General features: G+C 51.7%; 1 protein-coding gene across 1 annotated transcript in view; it reads left to right on the forward strand.

Moving 5' to 3' along the window:
• CAPN5 (calpain 5) overlaps window positions 1–23,293 on the forward strand; it is a 61,473-nt gene that overhangs the window by 8,993 nt on the left and 29,187 nt on the right. The window contains exon 2 of the mRNA XM_075415823.1: window positions 7,846–8,022. Within this exon, the coding sequence (XP_075271938.1) occupies window positions 7,861–8,022 (162 nt within the window). The 5' untranslated portion in view covers window positions 7,846–7,860. The remainder of the gene's footprint in view (window positions 1–7,845; window positions 8,023–23,293) is intronic.

A 23,293-nucleotide genomic window follows, 5' to 3' on the forward strand; every position in this document is an offset into this window, starting at 1 on the left:
TATCCATCGAACGGTCCGCCCATCAAATCCATGGCTCTCCAATTTAGAGAGAAGGATGTTGTGGGGGACCGTGTCAAAGGCTTTACAAAAATCCAGATAGATATAGGTCTTGTAGGACCCAGCTCCCTCGCTTCAGTCTCCTGCAGGGTAGCTGCAGCCCCGTTATCTCTCCTGCTCCTCAGGCGCGTGACTCCACATCTTTTGAAGTTCAATTGCTTTAATTAACCCAGAGGCTGCAGAAGCTGTTGAAGGCAGAGCATTTGCATGGAGACGTGCTGCATTTTATCAGGGCTAATGATGGGTTTTCTGAATGAATTTGCCAGTTACCCAAACCTCTTAAAGAAGCATTCCTGTGACCCATAATGCTGAAGAAAAAGGCTCTCAAGGCTACCTCAAGCAATGCCCTGTGACTCTTCTGTCCTCCCCTCCAGCCACATCGCAGAGGTACGGGTCTGTCTTTAGACCGTAATGTTTTTGCCCAGCTGGCAAGAAAACCAGCGTGAGTGTATTGATGTGGTGCAAGGCTTCCAGTGGAGTCAGTGTGACCAGATTTAAAAGAAGCTGGTCCAGACACTCAATTAGAAGCCCTGAATAAATTATTGAAATACATTTTTAGTCCACTCCTACAGAGATAACATCATTTTTTTATTATTGTTATTCAAAGAGTGATGAAAATGGACGCTGAGAAGGGCACAATGCTCCTGTTACCTCGTGGGGTGGGTGGTTTGTGTTCAACACGATGCACGTGCGGGGTGACAGCCCTCTTGGGATGGGGAAGGCCCACGTGGCTGGACAGCCACAGATGGAGGTGGCTCAGTTCTGCATGCACAACTCCGCTTTTCCTGGGCTGTATTTCTCCGATGCCTGAAAATCTGCTCTGTGTGAGCCATGCCGTGTTTGAACATAGACCTTGCTAGATGATACCAGCCCCATGTCCCTGAGCTACTCCATCCCAGTTTGAACTGCTGTATAGAAACTCAGAGGAGGCCTGGAGAAGGTTCCTGCTGTCAGCAAGGTTTAGTTGGGAAGCCCCTGAGCAAGGTCAGGAGTGCTTCGTTGCTGCTGGTGCTGTGCTGCTCCTTGCAATCATTAACCCAGGTCACGGTCGGGGTGCTGGGGCGTGGAAAGTTGGCGAAGTGATGGCTGTCTCCAGGGGCTGGGCAGTGGCAAAGCCCATTAATTCACGTTTCCGTGCTTGTCCTGCAGCCTCTGCTGGTTCACAAGGATTTTTAGTCCTGCTGTGGCCTGGGGAACAAGCCTAACGTAACGCGTCTACCACGGTAAGGCTGGCTCAGGGCTTGAAGGGTACTTGGGGATGTGTTGGGGGTACCCGAAACTGAGCTTCTCTGTTCTCCCCAAACCATGAGTGGGTTGGGGTGAGCTGGACCCAGAGTGGTGAATATCTTCAGCTCCTCTCTGCTTCCTTAGGCCAAGGCTGGCTGCCTGGTGGCGTGTTACAGCCTTCCTCTTCCCACTGCTTTGGGGTCTGTCCTTCTGCCATCTTCTTCTGCTGTTCTTCCACCCCTGTCCCTGCTAGTCCTGCATCTCTCCACTCTCGGACATTTTCTGGTTTGGTGGGGAATGCTGCCACCAGCTTTGCTTCAAGCTTGTCACTCCTGCCCGTGCCAGGATGCCTTCAGACTTATGTCCTGGTCCCATCTGACCTTCATGTCTGTGTTGAGCAGAAGGGCCAGTCTGGTTGGTGCCACAAACGCATCTTGCGTGCAACGCTCACGCCAGGCAGAGCTTGCTGCCAGCGCAGGGCTATGAGGGTGTTTACGGTGCAGGGCTGCCCTTTCTTCCTGCAGCTCCAACACCAACTCTGTTTGCAAACGGTGACTCATATCTGCAAGGAATGAGGAACTCCCGAGGCCAAAGGCATCCCCCGGTGTGAGTTATCCAAGCGAAAGGGAGCTCCTGGCCTTCACACCCAGCTGGCTCCTGCAGGGATGGACAACCAAGGATGCCCAGAGCCTCCTGTTAACCCCAGCCTTCCCAGGAAAAAAACAGACTGAAGCTGCACCTCCCTGCAAACCCATCGGTCTCTTCTCAGCGAGGGGCTTGTCAGGGTCTGCCCACAGGTGCGAGGTGCCGGTGCCACCATCAGTTGCAAACCTCTGAGCTTTGGGTTTGCTTTTTCCTTGCCGGTGGTGTTTGCTGGGTGCTCACGTAGCCCTGTGCCTTGGGGGAGAGCAGAAGGAGAAGGAGACTTGTGTTGGCTCTCTGTGTTTCTCTCTGCGTCGTCCTGTTGCCGTTAAGCAAAAAAGGAGCGGTGTTCTGGAGGAAAAAAGCAGAGGAAATAAAGCAAGCACGATAATAATCGCCGTGCGTTGCTGGAAGCAGCCTCCCCATGTGACATCTTATCTTCAGTTGATTTTGTGCAGATGTTGCCAGCCAGGCTTGCTTTGGTGATCCGGAGTCTCTTGCACTAGTTTGCTGCTAGGAGGAGTGACCCTGGCCCCATCCCTGGCTGTGCTGCAAATGCACTTTTTCATGAAGGATTACTTGTTTTCTTGAGGTTTTTGCAGTAATGGCCAGCTGTGAGACAGCACTTTCCTCTGTAGGTCTCAGAGAGCTTTGCAGAAGGGAGCGGGATCCCTGCAGATGGAGAGTGATTCTTTTCCCCACTCCGTGGAGGAGAAGGAGGAGGTATCATCAGGGAGCACTTGCCATACTTGCTTGCAAAAAGCTGTATCGATGCAGCGGGTTTACTTTCTTAGAACAAACAGCCCTTAACCCATCAGGATTTTTCTGAGACTAAATCCACTCCATCTGCACCAGGTTTTTGAAAGGGAATGGCTTATCCCCGTGTGCACCCACGCAAGATTAACTCTCTGGCCGTAAGGAGCTGTGTTCAGGTGTCCGGATTCAGAGCCCAGCTGTGCTGCAGCAAATCACTGACAAATATCAGAGCTTGACATGAATATAACTTAGAACAAAAATGGTTGTTTCACCTTTAGCCTAGTGGAGTTTTCAGCTCTTAGATGAGAATAGTGATATTACCGATAAAGCAGAGAGATAAAGGCCAAAAATGAACATTCAGTCTTCCATTCTTGAAGAGCTTTGTTTTGGCAAGTACCCACTGTAAAAGCTCAGTAATCTGCATTTTGGCTAAAGTAGCTACTCTGGAAAAATAGCTCACTCTGCTCAGATTCATCTGGAGATGAATGACCTATGACTTCCCATGGGAATTAGCTCCCCTGGTTAACCACAGTCAATCTGGGGAGAAGTGATGTCTTGTTTTCTAACTTTCATCAGGGTGGCTTCACCTTCCAGTCCTTGCGGACGTTACTAATGCAGGGTGCTACGCGGTGCTGCTGGCTCTGGGCCATGCCACTTCAAATCCATAGCGAAGCTATGACAGATGCACAGCCGGGAGCAGGAAAGGGCTTTGGGAATGCAGCGCAGACCTGCAGTGGACCATGAGCAGCTGGACCTGATGGCCTTTCAATGGGACTTGAAGATCATGACTTGAGGCTTTTTTGTTCATGGACATGTTGGCCAAGACGTGTAGAGAGCTTATCTCTTGTTTGGTGTAGAGAGGGATTCACAGTTCAACTGCATCTTCCCTGGGTCCTGGAGAAAGGCTGTGTAAAGCTGTCCTTGCATCGACAGTGTTTCCTCCGCTGAGCTGGACTTTTGTGTTGGTAGGCAGGAGGGCAACCCCAGTGCTGTCCCATACCTGTCAATAGAAACACCCAAGGAGGATGGAAAAAAGGATTTAAAGAACATTTTTGGAAAGACCCTGCCTGCTCTGAACACGCTGCAGTTGGGCTGCAGTGTTGTAGGTTGGCTCCATAAGAGCGCACCTGGCTGGGGCTTGAGCAACCACATGCCTGTTGTCTTCTCCTTGGCTGATCCTAAGCCTTTGCAATGTGATACCAAAGATACCTTGTGTTCTGTGAGAACAGAGCTGGAGAACATGGGCTAGCAGATCCTGTCCTCTAAGGACAAAGTGTTTTGTCCAACCTAGAGGCAGGCAACTGTAGGATCTACAAGCAAGGAGCCCTTTGCTCCTGGCTGGGGTGCAGCCTTGCCATAACACAAGCGTGATGAGCACATGCCAGCTAGCCATGGTATAGGAGCCTTGAGCTGGAAGGGAAGGAGAGGAAGCACTTTGTGGGAGAGGAGGGAAAAGCCTTTTGGCCACGCAAGGACTTTCAATCCTTCTCCCTGTTGCACAGCTCCAAGCCGTGATCATTACCAGCTGGCAGGAGCTGGAAGCCTGGACGATGCTGGAGGTGAAATGCTGGAGTCCACAGCACCCCTGAGTCAGAAGTCTGTCTCTGTCCTCCAACAAACAGCTTCCTCTTTAACTCCTTCGTGGCTGGACTGAGGTTGGGCTCAGACCACCGTTTCCAAGAATTCAGCTCTACTAGGAGTTGTGTGTGCAGATTCCCCTCCCTGCTCACACCCAAACATGTGCACGTAGGGTTGTTAATTCAGAACAGACATGAGAACGCCCAGTTCTTGCGCTCCTGGAGCATCCCAGCTTGGTGCAAGCAGGCGAAGAGTAATTAGTCAGCCCTTGAGCATTTTAATGTGGCGGGTCTGAAGTTCAGCCTGGTAAGCGTGAAATGCTGCAAATTAGAGGGAGTAATGAATTTTAACACTGCCCTAAGAACATTCCCCCCGCCCCTTCCTTTTAATTAGTTTGCAGGGGATTTTTTTACGTGATCCTGAACAGTGTCCTTTCTCGTTCCGCTTGATGTTTCCTTCACAACTCAAATCCATCTCCACACTCTCAAGTGAGAGCAGCCCCGCAGCAAGGACAGATGGCAGTCGAGATGACAGTCAAGGTGGGGTGGGACAGCAGGGCCAGGAGCTGGCCCTTGAACCCCAGGAAAATTTGGGCAGCAGAAAGTCTGGAGCTCCTTGGCCGAGAAGACTGCGGTCCTGCTCCCGTAGAGATGGACATTGGCCAGGGTGTCTCGTGGAAGTCGGCGTTGCAAGGGTTGTTGGAAAATGCATCTCCAAGCTGTCCTTGCAGAGCAGTAATTTTATGAATGAGCAGCCAAGTGCAAGCCCTCGGCCACGGGACGGGCTGCGGAGCAGCGTCAGGCGTAACCCATAACTCCTGCCTCAACTCGAGTGTGGTTTATCAAAAGGCACCGGACCTCCCGCCCCTCCTCTCCAGGCTCGCTTTGCCTGGGTCTCTCTGTAGTGGTGGGTGCTGTCACTGCAGAAGTCCTGCCTGATGGTCGCTTGAAAGGAGCTCGTACACTGCCCAGATGTGCTTGCAACCTCCCTGGGGACATCTGCCCTGTCCTTCACCCCCTTCCTTGGCTGGACATCCAGCAGCTGGCTTGTCCCTGGCCCTCTGAGCAGAGTGGCTGCATGTTTTGTCGGCTGGGTGCGTTCCCTGGCTGCTCGGTGAGGCTGCCCGCTTTCCTACAAGGAGTAAATCTGGTGCATTCTTCAGGTTTTGATACCAGGCCATTTATTTTTAAGGCTTTTCTGAGGGAAGGTGATGCACTTGCGTCTCTTTGTAGCATCTGGGAACTGGTCCTGATGCCAAGGAGAAAATCCTGTGAGCATCGCTATAAGCCCTTGATACCACAGCACCTCAGTGCGTTTCTGAGCTCCCTTCGAAGGCTCCTGTGTGAATTAATACTTCCTTAACTGGCCCCACACAGGCAAGGTCCAAGCAGGTCATGCAGCACACCGAAGGCAGAGCTTCTCTCCCTCTCTTTGGCCTGCAAGCTACGATGTTGTAGAATCACAGGATGGTTTGGGTGGAACCTTTAAAAGTCATCTAGTCCAGCCCCTCCCTGCACTGAGCAGGGTTGGTTTTATAGTTATAAACTGTAAAATCTGAAATCCACAATCCTGGAGGATCACTGCTGGTCGCTATGCTCTTCCTCCACATCGGGGACGTGGGAGTAGAGAGGCATCGGGTAGGTGGGCCGTTGGCCATCCAGTGCCAACGGTCTCCTTGTGAGAGATGCATCTGCCTGTTGCCCCGGTCCATGCTATGCAGTTCTTGCAGGGCAATGCCTCTCTTGCCATGATTAATTAATCATGGTTAATTAAAGGCTTAATTGCACCTTTGCATGATTATTAGCATTCACTGTGTCTGAGGGTGTGAGGCTGGGACCCACTGGGTGGTTTGGAGAAGGGTGTCTGGCTGGCACAAAGCACCCCACAAGCTGCTTTAGCAGCTGATCCTCAGCAGCAGAGACCTGTGGAGCAGCCAACAAGGGGGTTATTTTGGGTTCACTTAAGCTCTGAGTGATGAGCGCTTGCGCTGCTAATCAGGCTGATAAATGCCATCAATTAAAACCTATGCTTTGCTCTTCTGCTTTGCAGAAGTGAAGTGTTTTTGTCTCTCGCAGACGAGGGGAGGCTGGCTGGGTGGGTGAGGCTGGCTGGGTGGGTGATGCTCTCGAAGGATTGCTCTGATCAGCGAGGGCATGGGTTTAGCTCTCAAACACCTGCTTTCCTGCAGCTAATCCTAGCGATTCATTAAGAAGCGATGTGACACCGCTCCTAAATTGATGCCCAACCATAAATGATCATATAATCCATGGGATTTTGGATGTTTACAGCTTAGCTGGTTCCAGTTAGCCTTTGGTTTAATTTTCTTGTCCCACCGCATGTGATAATTTTAAGTGTCTGTGGATGTTCACCACACTAAGCATATAGCATATAGTTTCTATGCATCTTACTGGGAGCGAGGGGTTAGGCCAGCTTGCTGGATATATCTGCCGCTGGATGGGGCACCCTTCGCTTTACCGTGGGTGTTTTTGGAGACCACAGCTGGGATTATGTGGCACACAAAACCCCCGTTTCTTTAGGAAACCGGACTAGATGTTTCCACGCTAGGGTCATTAATGGTCAACATTTTGAAAAGGACATCCCATTTTGGGGAGAGAGGGGAATTGGACATGGCTGTTGTGAATAAATACAGAGAAACTTTAGAGAAGGCGCTTTGGAAGAAGGTCTGTGATTTAGTAAAGGGGATCAATGAAGAGCACCCCCTTTGGTTGTGCCTGCTGTGGGAGCAAGGTGACTTGATCTGCAAGGTGGAGGGAGGAGGACATGGCCAAAGTGGTTGGTATCCAGTGACCAAATGGTGGGGGTGATGGAGAGGAGCTGCTCTCTCTCTGGGGGCATTTGGGCAACAGTTTCCTTCTGTCTTCTGGATTGCTAAATTCACATCTCTGCTCTGGAAGCTAGATGCTTGTCAAGACAGAATAATTAATACAGAAACATGTGGCACTCTGCCAGGAGGCCTTTTTTTAATTAAACCCAGATCTGATAACGTCTGCTGAGAAACTGGCGTCTCTGATGAAATCATGAAATGTATCTCTGTAATTCGGGGCTGCGTGGTGGGGGTGCTCTGGGTAGGGCTCAGCCCCCGTAAAACCTCTGCACACCCATGTTGCAGGGGATGTTTTCTCCTCCTTTGCCTCTGAGGCTGTGTTTTTCCCAAATGAATTCACTAAAAGGCAGGAAGACAGTTAACATCTCCTGCTGTGCCTGTTTTGGTGGTGCTCAGCCAGTTCTGGGAGAAATGGGAGCCCCATGTCCAGGGCATCTGCAAAGTATACTTGAGGGTTTGAGGAGCCATCCATCTCTCCTCGTTTGGTTGTGGGATGTCCCTGCCTGTTTAAACTGGTGATGGAGCATGCTGACGGGGTGAGCCAGAGGTGCTTCACGGGTCAATAAATGTGGGGTCTAGCAATGCAGGACAGCCAGATCTGGGGGAAGGTAGAGACAGAGACTCGGTGGTTGTCTCCAGACACTACTTTTTGGTCTTGCCACCCAGATGCTGTGCAGGAGGATTGAGTGTCCCTGACCAGACCCTACCCCATCTCACTCCCTCTCTGCCTGTCCTCCCAGGGCCGGTGAGGAAGGATGTTTTCCTCAGTGAAGCCATACGAGAACCAGCGCTACGCATCCCTGAAGAAGCAGTGTCAGAGGCGGAAGCAGCTCTTTGAGGACCCGCTTTTCCCCGCCAACGACGATTCGCTTTTCTACAAGTCAAGAATCCAGGGCGTCCAGTGGAAGCGGCCAAAAGTAAGTGTGTCCGTCCCCTTGCACCTAGGCGTGGCGTTACGCCATCTGTGCTCCCAGGCATCCCCAAAAAAGCACAGCACATCCTTCACCAAGACTGCCAAGCCCCAGCCGACATCTCCTTTCCCCAGCAGTGCTCATTTGCCCAGGCTTGGCGTCGTGAGCCTCTGAGATGTCAGTGAGACCTGCTGCACCCAGGTCCAGGCTGTTCTCCCCATGTTGAGGCCCAGGATCAAAGGAAGCTTCTCTGTGACTCAGTTCCCCTTGCATAAAACAGAGAGATGGTTTGCAGCCAGGTTGGTGCTGGATGCTCTTGTTAAGCCTGTTGGGTCCAACATGGCAAAGTGTTGTCTCTGAATACTCTTGGTGATCTGTTTGGAAAGGGAAAAGAAGGTAAGCTTTGGGTAGGTGAGGTGGTTTTGGGGTCTTTGGGAGGTAGGTGGTCGAACCCATCTTTCCTCTCATGTGCAAAACCCATGTTCTCTGTGTGTCCTCTGCAGAAAGCACTCTGCATGTCCTCCACGCTGCTGTGTCTGGCATGGAGGCAGGATGTGGGACACTGGGGGTAGCATTGCCTGTCCCTAGTGCTGCCTGTCCCCCTTCTGCTGTCCTCAGTGCCTGCCCAAAAGATGCACGGCAGGGCCTGAGCGTACTATGTCTTGGGGAATTTGTATGCCCTGGTATGGCCATCATCTTGGGGTTGACCATGAGGCCACTTCTCTGACTACCATGAAATGCAAGGACTCCCAAGGAGCAACGATAATTGCAGCAGAGGAGAGGCAATGTCGCAGCATCTCACACACCTAGGTCTCCTTCCTCGCTGGCGGGGAGGAGCAGCCCTCGCTGCCCAGCCCGTGCTCTTCTGCACACAGCTTGGTGGCATTTCAGCGTGGCAGGGTCGCCTGAGCTGCCATTGTCCTCCTCGCCCCCGCCTGCAGCCGAGAAAATCAGCTGGCCTTTTGCAAGACAGTGCTGCATCTGTCTGGGTGAGGGCAGTCCGGGGAGGGGGGAACAAAAAGGCTTTGTGTGAAGGGAAGGATGGAGCTGAACTGACTCTTTCTGTGTGGCATTAGGGGCTGACCCCCAGCATCCCACCGGCCTCCTCGTGGGAGGAGGTCTTGCTTCCCTCTCCTCTGCCTTGGGCTCTTCCATGCCAGCTCTGCCTGGACATGGGGTTTGTGCAAAGCTCTGTGTGTGGGTTAGTTTATTCCCCTTGTCTGCTGGAGTGGAAAGATGCTCTGTGCACAGCTGCCTTCTAAAGACAGGGCCCACCATGGTTTGATCTCATTGTAGGGGACAACATGAACACACCTTGCACATCCCACAGATAGGTGATGCCCAAGAATTTCTAAACAACTGTCTCTGGAACTAGAGGATATGGATGTATTTGACACCCCCTTTCTGGTTTGCATTCAGAGACACACATAAACTCAGCCCCACGTCTAATGACAGAAGGTTGGATCCAGCTGTAGAGGGGCAAGGTTTGCTCATCTTCTGCTAGGCGTCTATGTCTCAGAACTTGCTGCACGGGCCATGAACAATTCTGGTTATTCAAACTTTGTCAGGCATAGACTTCTTGATGATTCTTCTCAAGGAGAAGGGAGACCTTTTCTGGATGGGTGACCCACTGCTTCTCCATCGGCTTTTCTGGCTTTCAGCTCATGCGCGGCCCTTGGTGTTCAGACACTTAGCATCAGCTCTTGCATAGGAAGACAGGAGGTCAGCCAGCAAGGTAGCATCCTGTTGCTGCCTTGCTCCAGAGAGCAAGAGGTCGTTCTAAGAAAGTTTTCTGCACCTCCTGGTCTTCATCTGCAAGGTGCCACACTCGGCTAGGTCCAAGCTCATCCCTGCTGCTACAATGATGATGAGACTGGAGCATCAGTCCTATGAGGAAAGGCTGAGGGAGCTGGGCTTGTTTAGCCTGGAGAAGAGAAGGCTGCGAGGGGACCTAATATATGCTTATAAATATCTCCAGGGTGGGTGTCAGGAGGATGGATCCAGACTCTTTTCAGTGGTGCCCAGCGACAAGACAAGGGGCAACGGGCACAAACTGAAGCCGAGGAAGTTCCGTCTGAACATGAGGAAGAACTTCTTCCCTCTGAGGGTGATAGAGCCCTGGAACAGGCTGCCCAGGGAGGTTGGGGTTTCTCCTTCTCTGGAGATATTCAAGACCTGCCTGGATGTGGTCCTGTGCAGCCTGCTGTAGGTGACCCTGCTTCGGCAGGGGGTTGAACTAGATGACCCACAGAGGTCCCTTCCAACCCATAACGTTCTGTGATTCTGTGATTCTGTGCTGAAGCATGGAGTGGACTCAAGCACCCAGCCAGCTTTGCAGTTGAAACAGGAGCTCCTTCTGGCATGGCCTGGCAGTGGGAATGGGTGCTGGAAGTGGGTCCCATGTGCAAGCAAGTTCCTGCACCCTTAACTAGAGGTGGAGATGGTCCCTCTTTTGCTGCTTCTGCACCAGACAAAGGGAGCTTTGCCAGCACTTTTGGCTCCAGAAGGAGTCCGTGCTGAGCAGTAGCAGTCTCCTTCATGTTGCTGTCTGGTAGTATCAGCTGATCAGACCTGTCTGGCTGCCCTGACCACAAAATTGCCATAAAAAAAGAATTTGAGCTCACATGTGCCCTGGTTACCGCTGAAGTTTCCAGAGGCCTCTTTGTCTAAAGGTCTTCTCCAGCTTCTTTCCTTTCAGTTGTCCATTTTGGCAAAAGGGATGGAATTTCATGGGGAGAAGAACTGCTTTGTGCCAGCCAGCCAATGCAAAGTGACATTTTTAGTTGGTGGACCCAATTCTGCCTGAATTCATACCATCCCTCTAAGGGAGAGAGCCCAGCAAGAGGTCCCAGCATCTTCTGCAAGAAAGCCAATTCAGCGCATCTGGGTGTTAGGGAGCTTGATAGATATCTCACCACTTTGCTGTCTGCAAGAGAGCTGGGAAAGACCATCAGCTTCTCCAATTTAATGCAGTGTTCAGCAGGGTCTGAAGTGTCTGTGATGTTCAAATCAACTGCTCTACTGGCGTGGTAATTAAGCCGGGTACAGTTATTAAGCCACACTAAGTCCCTACAGCATCTTCATTCCATTACAACCAGTTAATCTTTCTTTAGCAATCACATTTTATTCTTGTTTAGAGAAAACAGACTGACGCTCCCAGCTTTTGGCAAGTGCTGTTATGGGGAATTCCTGACCCAGAAATGGAGTCTGCCAGTCCCGGGGACGCTGTCTGCGGGGAGGGGATGGGGTGTACACACCTCTTGTTATCTTTCAGGGCCGTGGCCGTGGTTTGTTTTGGAGAGTTTCAGCTGCAACGGCGTGATAAAACGCAAGAGCTCATCCTGCCTCGAGCCTTGCTGTGAGAGCAGAGTGGGTGGAGAGTGGAAATAAAAGGCATCAGCTATTAAAAACAACTGTTTGCTTTCTCTGAAAGGCTGTTGCTTATGAGCTATGCAGAGAAGTGATACGTAGGAGCTAGCTTTTCCAGGCAAAGCGCTGGTGTGTGATAAGTACATGAGCCGGCAGAGTGCACTTGCAGTCCAGAAAGCCAACCGTATCCTGGGCTGCATCAAGAGCAGCGTGGCCAGCAGGGCGAGGGAGGGGATTCTGCCCCTTTACTCCGCTCTCCTGAGACCCCACCTGGAGTCCTGCGTCCAGCTCTGGAGCCCCCAACATAGGAAGGACATGGACGTGTTGGAGCGGCGCCAGAGGAGGGCCACAAAGATGATCCGAGAGCTGGAGCACCTCTCCTGTGAGGACAGGCTGGGAGAGTTGGGTTTGTTCAGCCTGGAGAAGAGAAGGCTCCAGGGTGACCTTAGAGCAGCTGCCAGTAACTGAAGGGGCTGATAGGAAGGATGGAGAGGGGCTTTTCACAAGGGTGTGTAGTGATAGGACAAGGGGGAATGGCTGTAAACTAAAAGAAGGCAGATTTAGGTTAGGTATTAGGAAGAAATTCTTCACCATGAGGGTGGTGAGGCCCTGGCCCAGGTTTCCCAGAGAAGCTGTGGCTGCCCCCTCCCTGCCAGTGTTCAAGGCCAGGTTGGATGGAGCTCTGAGCACCCTGGTCTGGTGGAAGGTGTCCCTGCTGATGGCAGGGGGGTTGGAACCAGATGATCTTTAAGGTCCCTTCCAACCCTTACCGTTCAGTGATTCTATGATTCTAAGTAACTGTGGTGAATTCGCTGGGGTGGTGGGAATGAGCTTTGGCAGAGGCAGATCTAAACAGCCCGTGCCTCATGTGTGCATCCCTTCCTTCCTGACCAGGACCTGCCCTTATCCTTTCTGCTCCTCCACGTGCTCCCAGAGCCTGAGGTTGCTTTGGCAAAAAGAAACAAGAAAAGAAAAAGCGATCCCTGTGGTGCTCTCCCTCTTGCTTGAGGTTTTTCTGGGCAAGGGGGCAGGGAAAGATAAGGCTGAAGAGCTTTGCTGGAACAGCTCACGAATAACCCTTCCCATGTCAGGGTATTTTGCGTCAAGTTCCTCCTGCCTCTGGCATCGCAGCGTTTCCTGGAGCGGGCTCAGCCTTATTCTTTGCAGCGGGGTGTCCTCCCTCCCTCCCTCCCTCCCTCCCTTCCTCCCTGCTTTCCCCTGGCCTCCCGCCCTGCTCTGGGTGCCAGATCTTTGCAGAGGGAGCAGCTGTTCGAGGCCACTCGTCGAGCTTTGGCTTGGGTGGTTGTTTGCCGACGTCTTCGTGATGCAGCACGGTGAAGCCAGAAGCTGATTGCTCGAGCGTATTTGGGGGGGGGGGGGGGGGGGGGGAAGCCACAGCATCAGCCTGAGCTGGGAGGAGGGTCCCGAAGACCTTTGTTTTGGTGCATCCACTTACAAATGAGACTGGCTGCTCATTGCTGAGCCAGAGCAGATTTTGGAGCTGGCTGGGGCAGCGTCGGTGGCAATTTTTGGCAGCAGGACTTGGCTGTCGCGTTAGAAATTAAACCTAGCGGTTTGGGCTAAGCCCAAATCCGAGTGCCTTGCTTGAAACTCCTTCTCCCTTGCACTCTGCCTGCTGCCGTGCGAAGGCAAGGGAGATCTCTGCATTCGGGCAAGTAGTGCCACCGGTAGAGAAAGCCTTGCCTGATCCTCAAGCTCTGGGTTTTGCCCTCCCTGTTTGAGACAGGAATGCTGGCAATGCAGCACAGGAGCAGGCGTTTTAGTCTGAGCTTTTGGGAGCTGGGTACACGGGGAAGGGTGGTACTGAGCTGAAGGGAAGGGGGTGGATGAGGTGCAGGCTGAGAGACAGAAATAAAGGTGTATCTGGGGCAGCCGGCTGTGTCTGTTGATCTGATGGAAGAAAACAGTGACAGCCCAGGGTGGAAGAGGCTCATCTGCCCTGTGGGAAAGCAGTTCATCTCTTCTAATCGTCACTGTCCCAAAATCTGTTCTTGGGTACAGCCCACTTCCAGTGATGCCACGGGACTGGTACGGGGTTAAATGAGGGTCATTAGTACCCCTGGGCCTTAGCAAGAGCTTGCTTTCTCTCTGCTGCAAGGAGGGCCACATGGTCCAGGTTCAGTCCACCAAGCGATGACCCGCTGCTGAGACATGGTCATCAGCCAGGACGAATTTGGGCATCACTGTGCTCCTGTGGGAAGCAAATGAAGCCTGGCAGGAGGCTTAGGCCATGTGCAGATGTGATGCTGAACCACGTGAACTGCATGCTATGGTCCTTCAGCTCTTCCCAGGGAGCAAGACTGAGCCTGGAGAAGGCTTTCTCCTCCCTGTTCTGGGAGGCAGAGCAGGCTGCTGTGTGCTGAGTGTGTCCCTGTCGTGTGTCACAGGACCTTACAGAAGCACCCCATGGCCTTCCCGAAGATGCAGAGTGGTTGGGACAAGAGATCCCAAAGGCACTGTGGTGAAGCACAAGGGTTTCCAAGCAAGCTGTTGTCACAGTGACTGGGTGGCTCAAGGTGATGTGCGGTGATGGTAGAACCTGAGCTGCACCTCTGCGCTGTGAGTTCAAGCCTGGCTGGTTGCAGCCACCAGAGAAGCAATTTTGGATGAAGTCTGCACCCTCCCATCTCCAGGGGAGGAATTTTGCCCTCCCACCCTGTTTCTCAGTATTTTTATATCTCTTCAGGCTTTGCTTGCAAGCACCGGAGTCATCTCTGCAGGAATCATCAAGGGAGGGTGTCACTGATTAAAGAGCACAAAGGTAGATTCTTGCTAAATGCCAGATAAGATAATGTTGTCGGTGTCATTTGGAGGGGCAAGTCTGAGAGTCGGAGTAGCTTTGGGGCAGACAGAGAGGCCGGGTGTTTTGGGAAGGGCTGTGGGAAGCAGGAGGTCTTTGGGCTATGGCATTTTCAGCCCTAATGTGGCACTCGGGGGGGATGATCCCAGTCAAAGCCTTGGTTGTTTCGTTGTTTCTTGGTTTGTTTTTTTTTTTTTTTCCCAGACAGACAAGAGGAATCTTCTTTTAGAAACTGAGAAAATACCATTTTTCAGTAGCCACTTCCCTGTTGGCTTGACATATGTCTAGCCTGACTTCTGTAAAGGAGTTTTGTCCATTATATCCGTTGTCTCCTGAGTTGAATGCTGTTGTGTTAGGAGGATGAGGAGATGTTGCAGGATGGGAAAGCATCTCTTAGATCCCCTTTTCCTTGCATTATTAAGCACTTAGCTCCTTTCTCTTGCTGAGTGAGGGTTCTAATATCAATCCCCGTGGGGTTTTCCTGGAAGGAGAAAGGAGTGAATGAACTAATTCACTAAAAGCAGGACTGGCTCTTGACCGCCTGCAAGTTTCTGCATTCAAAGGTCTTTTCCCCGGTGTGTAGCGCAGGCTGGGAAGCTGGCAAAACCACATGGGTGAAGATAATGGGGAAGACAGAGGCCAAGTTCTTGCAGTTCTTTGCTCTGAGAGCTCACCTGAAACAGGAGACAATTAAAAAGGCAATGATCATGAAATAATAACCTTCTGGTGCCTTGCTTAGACGCTCTTCTGCCAGAAATACAAACCCCTGGCACCTATGCTCCAGGGATGTCTTTGCTCAGCTTTTTGCAGCTTTTTGGCCCATCTCGCTCAGTTTTGGTCCTGCCGGAAGGATGCTCGTGGTTAGCGTTGATGCTGTGGCTCCTCTGTGCTGCTGGATGGACCGAGGGACCGTCTCCTCCGAGCAGAGTCTGTCCTCTGTCTGCGGTCCGTCGCGGGAGTCGGAGTCCTTCCAGACCTTTGCTTTTCGGAGCTTAGGAATTTATGAGCCGCTCGGCTGTTAATTTATCTGCCGTTTTCAGTAAAGCCCGGAGCTGATTGCCAGTCTGGTCGCTCCTTGCCAGGAAAGGATTTGCTCACCATTTAATGCAATCTCTGAATTGACCTTGATTTTATGTTTTTAAGCCACTCAGAGGCTCTCTGCCCCCCCTCCCCTTCCCCTCAAGGATGGACAAGATAACTTTTGTTATTATTTATGCTTATTTTAAAAGGTCTCTGCTCTCACTGAAAGTGGTGCTGACCCTGGCTGCATTCCAGCAGGATCCTCCCAGGGCCACAGCCCCATGGTGCCAGGCAAACACGTTCTCCCCCTTTGCCCCAGTGAGGATATGGGGTGATAAGCAGCCCGGAATGAGCAAGACTCACTGCAGCCTTTGATAAAAATTAGCCAGCCTGTCTGCTGTCTCCTCAGCATCAGAAGGACATGGACCTAAATGCAAAAGCCACAGTAAAAAAGTGGTTCAGATTTGATGCCTGTTTCTTAATGCAACTGCATGTCGGTGTCTAGAAATTACTGTACTGGTAGCAGGGAAGAACACAACGGTAGCAGAAAGGGGCCCTGGGCATCCGCTGCCCTCTCCGAGCTCCATGGGAGGGAATGGTGCAAATGCTCCTGGATTTGGCGCTGGGGTACCGGAGGGGCAGTGGTGGTCAGTGAGGTGGTCTGAGAACTGGCTGAATGGCAGAGCTCAGAGGGCTGTCATCAGCGGCGCTGAGTCTAGCTGGAGGCTGGTAACTAGGGTGTCGCGCAGGGGTCAGTACTGGGCCCAGTCTTGTTTAACTTCTTCATCAACGACCTGGATGAAGAGTTAGAATGTACCCTCAGCAAGTTTGCTGATGACACCAAACTGGGAGGAGTGGTGGATACACCAGCAGGCTGTGCTGCCATCCAGCGTGACCTGGACAGGCTGGAGATTTGGACGCAGAGGAATCTAATGAAGTTCAACAAGGGCAAGTGCAGGGTCCTGCACCTGGGGAGGAACAACCCCATGCACCAGTACAGGCTGGGGCTGACCTGCTGGAGAGCAGCTCTGTGGAGAGGGACTGGGAGTGCTGGTGGATGACAAGTTGACAAGTGGCCAGCAGGTCAAGAGAGGTTCTCCTCCCCCTCTCCTCTGCCCTGGTGAGGCCCAATCTGCAGTACTGTGTTCAGTTCTGGGCTCCCCAGTTCAAGAAAGATGAGGAAGTACTGGAGAGAGTGCAGCGGAGGGCTACTAGGATGATGAGGGGACTGGAGCATCTCTCCTACAAGGAAAGGCTGATGGAGCTGGGCTTGTTTAGCCTGGAGAAGAGAAGGCTGCGAGGGGACCTAATAAATGCTTATAAATATCTGAAGGGTGGGTGTCAGGAGCATGGGGCCAAACTCTTTTCAGTGGTGCCCAGTGACAGGACAAGGGGCAATGGGCACAAACTGAAGCAGAGGAAGTTCCAGCTGAAGGCGAGGAAGAACTTCTTCCCTCTGAGGGTGATGGAGCCCTGGAACAGGCTGCCCAGGGAGGTTGTGGAGTCTCCTTCTCTGGAGATATTCGAGACCCTCCTGGACAAGGTCCTGTGCAGCCTGCTGTAGGTGACTCTGCTTTGGCAGGGAGCTTGGACTAGATGACCCACAGAGGTCCCTTCCAACCCCGAACATTCTGTGATTCTGTGAGGGCCACTTTGAACCTGCAGAGCAAGTACAGAGCTAGTTATGCCCTGGTTCAGCCCAGGCTTTTTATCTTGGTGCAAGATGGGAAATACTGCACTGCCTGTGAGCTGTAATTTCAGAGCCGTCAGAGAGGATGGGGTTTTGGGGTGATTTGCCTGTGTTGAGGGCAGACTCAGTGCTGCTGGAACGAGTGCCTTTTACCGAAGCCCTTGCAAAGTCCCATCACTCCATCAGTGTGCTCCTTGCAGAAGGAAAATACAACATTGGGTGCGGTAAAACCGAGGGCTGACTCCGGCTGCTGCAAGAGGTGGTTAAAGAAAGAACAAAATAGGGGGACATGTTGGTGGGAGGACGACAGCGGGAGCCACGCTGGCCCTGCAGCTGGAGCAGAAAAGGAGCTGTTTCCTTGTTCTGGCGGATTCGAAGCCAGAGGGAACCACTGTCAATGCGTCGGCGGATTTCTGTGTAAGGAGAGGTCAGGCACTTCCTTAAATTAACTCCCCGTTGAACTAAACTTGACCTGCTTCCTCTAAGCACCGTCCGGTTTTGTTTTTCCAAGAGAGGAAAATCCACCGCCGCTCTGACTTGCTTGCTCCAAAGACCGGTCCCCACCGCAGGATTTGCTTTTGTTGTTGTTTTTTTTTGTTGTTGTTGTGAATTGGCTTTGCTTCAGTGTGCACTGCATGGATCTTGTGTGCACGCTCACTCGCTTTTGCATTTCTGTCCCCTTTAAATACATGGTAACCCTCTAATGCGGATGTGGTGGGGGCAGAGTAAAGAAGCAGGTACAAATCCTGTCTCCATCGTCTTTCCTTCTTGCCTTACTCAGCAGAGCCTGGACTCCTGTCCAGCCCAGCAGCATCGATGGGTTGACCGGGGATGAATAAATGCAGATAGCGTCTGTCTTTGTAAGCACCCCAGGGCAAGGGCTTGTCCTTCCTTTGCTGCCAAATGACTGACGCCGTCTGAATTATTTGTACGGAGCAATAAATTCTCCAAGTCGTCCCTGTTTAAAACAACACCCCAGTGCAATTTGACAGTAAGTGGAATGGCACCGTTTCTCATCCGATATATGCTATTTAACACAGAGGCTGTGCAAATGCTGCCCCGAAGCCCTGCAAAGATTAAAAACCGGTTTATGAGCCTGACTGAGGTGTGCAGTGCAGGGAAGCGTGGCAGGGGGGGATATTTGTCCTAAGGCACTTTGCCCAGTGCAGTCATTTAGACATGTGTGTGGAGATGAATTCTGTGGGATGGTGCTGCCCATGCTTGTGGCCGTTTGTCCCCAGCCTGCATGCTGTCTTGCTGCCACGTGCGGTTGTAGGGACCTGGTGCTCAGGTCACTGCTATGTCCCAGGCACCCCCATGGACAAACCAGTCTTGAGCTGGGGCACTTGGGGGAGTGGAGGAGAATGAAAAGCATCCTTGAGAAAGGACAAAGGCTTTAGGTGTTGGCAGTGCCCTGGAGCAGGGCACAGGTGCTCGGTAGTTGAGCTCACCAGGACCAAGCCTGTGCAGTGAGGTGCCGATCTGTGTGATCTGTTGACCCCTTCACAGAATCACAGAATCACAGAATGGTAGGGGTTGGAAGGGACCTCTGTGGGTCATCTAGTCCAACCCTCCTGCTGAAGCAGGGTCACCCAGAGCAGGCTGCACAGGACCTTGTCCAGGTGGGTCTTGAATATCTCCAGAGAAGGAGACTCCACAGCTTCCCTGGGCAGCCTGTTCCAGTGCTCCGTCACCCTCAGAGGGATGTCATCCTCGTCTGGATGCTCATCCCTATGAGAACCCACCAGCAGGTCCCTTTTAGACTATCCTTCGGCATAGGAGGTGCAGCCAAAAGCAGCCTCCCAGGAGCTTGCCAAATGCTCTGGCTTCACCCCCATTTTGGCTCTGGCTTCTCAGGTGCCCTGAAGGAGACCAGCGCTGTGGGGCAGAGGCAAGCTGACATTTCTTCCCCATCCCTTGGTGCTGCTGGTGTCTTGCTCAGATCTCACTAGAAGAACTCAGGTCAGCAAGGGTGAGCTGAAGCATCTATCCCCTTTTAGCGGCAGCTGGAGCCAGCGGGAGCTGTGTTGACCAAAAAGGCAAGAGACTACAGCTCGGGAGGGGTGATGTGTGTGTTCACACGGGGACAAAATAAAGCATCCCGCATCTTTGATATTTCTGGATCTTTGGGAAGAAACCACCATTCGGTGACACAACCCCAGTTCCCATCCAAGAAGGAAAAGGGTGGAAAAACCATCTTAGTGCAGAGTGGTTGTGGGTGGTTGAAGCTTGACTGTGGTCTGATATAAATACCACAGATAGTTATGTAAGAATTAACCATGGAAAATGTAAACAGAGTGCATAATAACTGAGGAAACTGGCTAAAAGTCTAGCCACACAGATGTTTAGCTTGTACACAGCCCACGTAAACCATGCAGCGAGTTTGTGTGGAGACCCTCGGCTACCTATTGCTGAGAGAGCTTGTGCATGTTCTGTCTTGGAGCTGCTGCTGCTGTACCTCCATCGTTGTGTCTCTCAGTAAACTGGCAGCGAACTGAGCATGAATTGAAGGCTGCAAAGTTTTATCTGGAAATGCTGCATGTTGCCCATTTTATTGGGAAAGTTGAGCAGGTTGTGAGGAAATCACTGTAGGAGATAGTGAAGTTAACCAAGGAGAGATGAAGCTTGCTTGAGTTTGATGGCTCTGTGAATTCCTGCAGTTTCATGACTCGAGCCCATGGCCTCATGGGAATATCCCTGCTGTTGTTAAATACAGGCATCATCATTTTTGGTGAACAACCCAAACTTGGAGGTACCGACTTGGAGGTACCAGCCAGCACCAGCTACCAGTGGGTGCTTACGGCCAACCCTGCTGCCAAGTTCCTCTCCACTTCCTTCTCTCAACAGCGGCAGGAGCTCAGCCTTTTCCTGGTGGCTGAATATTGAATCATTTTCTCTAAACAATGCCCCTTATTGTCCCTTCTCCCAGCTAACAGCAGCTCATGAGTCCACATTTCTGGAGGGTGGTTTTCTCATAAAGCGGGTTTCTCTGTTTGTAAAGCTACACCCAGGCTATGAACAACCAGAATAGGTGTGGGCTGGAAGTAATTTCCTTAAATGGCTTAAACTCATGATAACCTCTTCATTGTCATTGCATAGTCAGGGATTAATTTGGACTGTGGTGAGGTCAAGTCCTGGCCTTGGATCGAGGTGCTGCTGTGCTATATATATGATACAATCACAAACCGAAGGGCGGTTCCTCACCCTGGGGCCGTATGGCCCAAGGGGGTGTGGGAGGTATCCCCGTGGAAAAGTAGTTAGGGGGTTTTGAGCTGAGACATGTGCAGTGGAGGGTGGAGGTTATTTTCCTTTGCAGCTTCGGGTTCTTTCTTTTCCCATCGATAACTTGGCTCTTAGGATAATTGAAAAAAAACCACTACAAAAACCCTGCATGATTTAGATTCCCAAATCCCATTTTAGAAGATTGGCTTTCAGTGAGACGCAGGAATTGGGATTCAGGCAGGGCAGTGTTCAGCAGGCACAAGTGCCAAACCTGAATTATGTCATTTGGAGGCAGAAACGGTGCAGCCGAACTCATGGCCACACTAGCTCGCTCCAGGATTTCACAATAGCTCTGTGATGAGTGGGTGGTTTTGGACCATTCCTCCCAAAATACTGTGGTTTCTCACAGCAAGGCTTACTTGAATAGGTTCCTCCCTTCCCATCAACACATCCCCACCGGCATGTCCTCCAGGGTGGGGTTTGAGGGCTCAAAAGCAGTGCAAGCTGTGGACATACTGATGGCTCATGCCTGTGGTTCATGGTCCCTCACTTCTACCAACGTGACTGTGAACCTCCCCAAGAACCAGTCTGGGGCCTGATGGAGATAGTTTCAAGCCAAAGTGGTTCCTCTGGCTGAGGTTAGATGCCACAACTAGAAGTGCTGGCACACTTGAGGGAGCAGTGTGCCACAGGGAGAGGACGGACTTTGGAGGGTGGGTGTATTTTAAACCCATGATGCTGCCAAACCAGGGTTGTTGCTTGCCCTGCAAGTCCTTACCACCGTCCCAAGGGAGCTTAGTCGAAGGAGACCTAATAAATGCTTATAAATATCTGAAGGGTGGGTGTCAGGAGGATGGGGCCAAGCTCTTTTCAGTGGAGCCCAGTGACAGGACAAGGGGCAATGGGCACAAACTGAGGCACAGGAAGTTCCGTCTGAACATGAGGAGGAACTTCTTCCCTCTGAGGGTGACGGAGCACTGGAACAGGCTGCCCAGGGAGGTTGTGGAGTCTCCTTCTCTGGAGATATTCGAGACCCTTCTGGATGTGGTCCTGTGCAGCCTGCTGTAGGTGACCCTGCTTCGGCAGGAGGGTTGGACTAGATGACCCACAGAGGTCCCTTCCAACCCCTACTATTCTGTGATTCTGTGATTCTGTGAGATCCACAGGAGAGCTCAAGGCTGGGGTATGGTGGAGGATGGGGGGACTTGGGAGAAGGTGGCCAGCAGCACTGTGGTGCATCAGAGGGGTATATCTGTCATGGAGTGTTTAAGTTAAACCAGCCATGGGAGCCTATTTTCGTTTCACCTCCACCACCTCTCTGGTGTAGCTTCCTAGAGCCCCTGCCTACGTGTACTGAGATTTAAGGGAAGCAAATCCGGGTGGACCCATCTCTGAGAGCACTTGCTCAGTGTCCTCTCCTTCACTTCTCAAGACTGTAATTGCATGACCATTTCCCGCTTCAGAGCTCAGATCTGCAGATCTCAGGGCTGTCAGGATCCAGGGAGTATTTTTTCTCAGCAGCTCTGCGACGAGACACATCAAATCAACTCGCGGTGGGAGAGGCAGTCCGGGGAGGGCTGCATCTGAATGCGCAGAGGTGCTAAAAGCCAGGCTGTGGTGGCCTCTGCATCCGTCTTGGGTGGGTGGAGACTGAAGAAGTCTTGGCCTGAGTAATGGTGAGGCTTTCCAAGGGTGCATCCCTGGAGAAGCGCGGGTGGGAGGAACGGGAATGGCAGGTCCAAGGTCTTTGCACTTGTTCCAATCTCCTTCCTGTCCTTTTCCCTCTGTCTTCTCCTGGGGAGGTGCGGCGCTCTCACAGCATCTCGCGTTGTTCCATGTCTTGTTGCTGTAACAGAGACCTCTTTGGTGCCTTTGTACTTCAGATACCTGGAAGATAAAACCACAGAGGGACATGTCAAGGCTGCAAAGCCGGCAAACTGACCTTTAGGTCTTGTTTGCCATCGTCCTGGCTCCTTCTGGTGCCAAAACAAACGTCACAGCGTGGTATTGAGGTGCACAAGCAGAGTCATGGGGTTGGTGGGGAGTGTATTTCTTTGATACCTCCCTTTACAATCAGGTCCTGTTTGCTGTGGGTGGAGTGTCCAATGCCCTTTTCTTATCATGGGAGTTGATAACAGATACAAATGTGTATACATGGAGATACTCTGGATGGATTAGTGTTAGGGATGCCTGACTCAGGCAACACAAACCCCCACAAACAGTTTTCTAGGGTGTAGATATTACCAACAAAACCTACCCTTCAATGTGTGTGAAGCTGAACCACTGAGGATGTAATTTTTAACAGGTTCTGTAGTGGTAGGACAAGGGGTAATGGTTTTAAACTAAAAGAAGGGAGATTCAGACTAGACAGAAGGAGGAGATTTTGTACAGTGGGGGTGGTGAGGCACTGGCAACCAGGTTGCCCAGAGAGGTGGGAGATGCCCCATTCCTGGGAACGTTCCAAGTCGGGTTGGACGGGGCTCTGAGCAACCTGATCCAGTTGAAGATGTCCTATGGCAGGGGGGTTGGACTAGATGACCTTTAAATGTCCCTTCCAACCCAAACCATTCTGTGATTCTGTCATAATCCCTCTGAAAACATGGACCCCTGGTTTTCTAAACTTCCCTGTGTCACCCTGGTGAAAATTTTTTAATTGCCCTTTTTGCAAAACCACCTCCCAGTGCAGGTCCCTGCAGCAGGGCAGCACAGGGACCTTTGTGTCAGCCGGGTTGCTGTTGCTCGTTGTGCTTGGACACCCCTCGCTCTCTTGGCTGCGTCAGCGACATTTAACACACCGGATCCTTTTGGTGCCCCGTTGCCAGGGAGAGGGGAAGCACAGCCACGCTAATAGATTATCTTGCTGATTTTGCAAAGTCTGAGTGAGAGCATTGTTCCTGAAACAGCCAGGGTCTGCAATGCAATTAGGCTAGTCTGCTCCTTGCAAAATCTTGTTAGCGAAAAATGGTCCTGGCATGCAGCGGATGTTGTATCTCACATGGTTACTTCCCCCCCTGAGCTTTTTCCCTCCCCGCAGCTGGCTTGACAGGATCCAGATCCCCAGTGAATCTAAAGCTCAGAAATCTGCACTGGGAAACATTTATGATAAGACAGTCACTGATTATAAAGCCAGTTAGAGGGCGATTTGCTCATTACTG

This window comes from Opisthocomus hoazin, chromosome 1 (genome assembly GCF_030867145.1).
Source record: "Opisthocomus hoazin isolate bOpiHoa1 chromosome 1, bOpiHoa1.hap1, whole genome shotgun sequence".
Classification (NCBI taxonomy): domain Eukaryota; kingdom Metazoa; phylum Chordata; class Aves; order Opisthocomiformes; family Opisthocomidae; genus Opisthocomus; species Opisthocomus hoazin.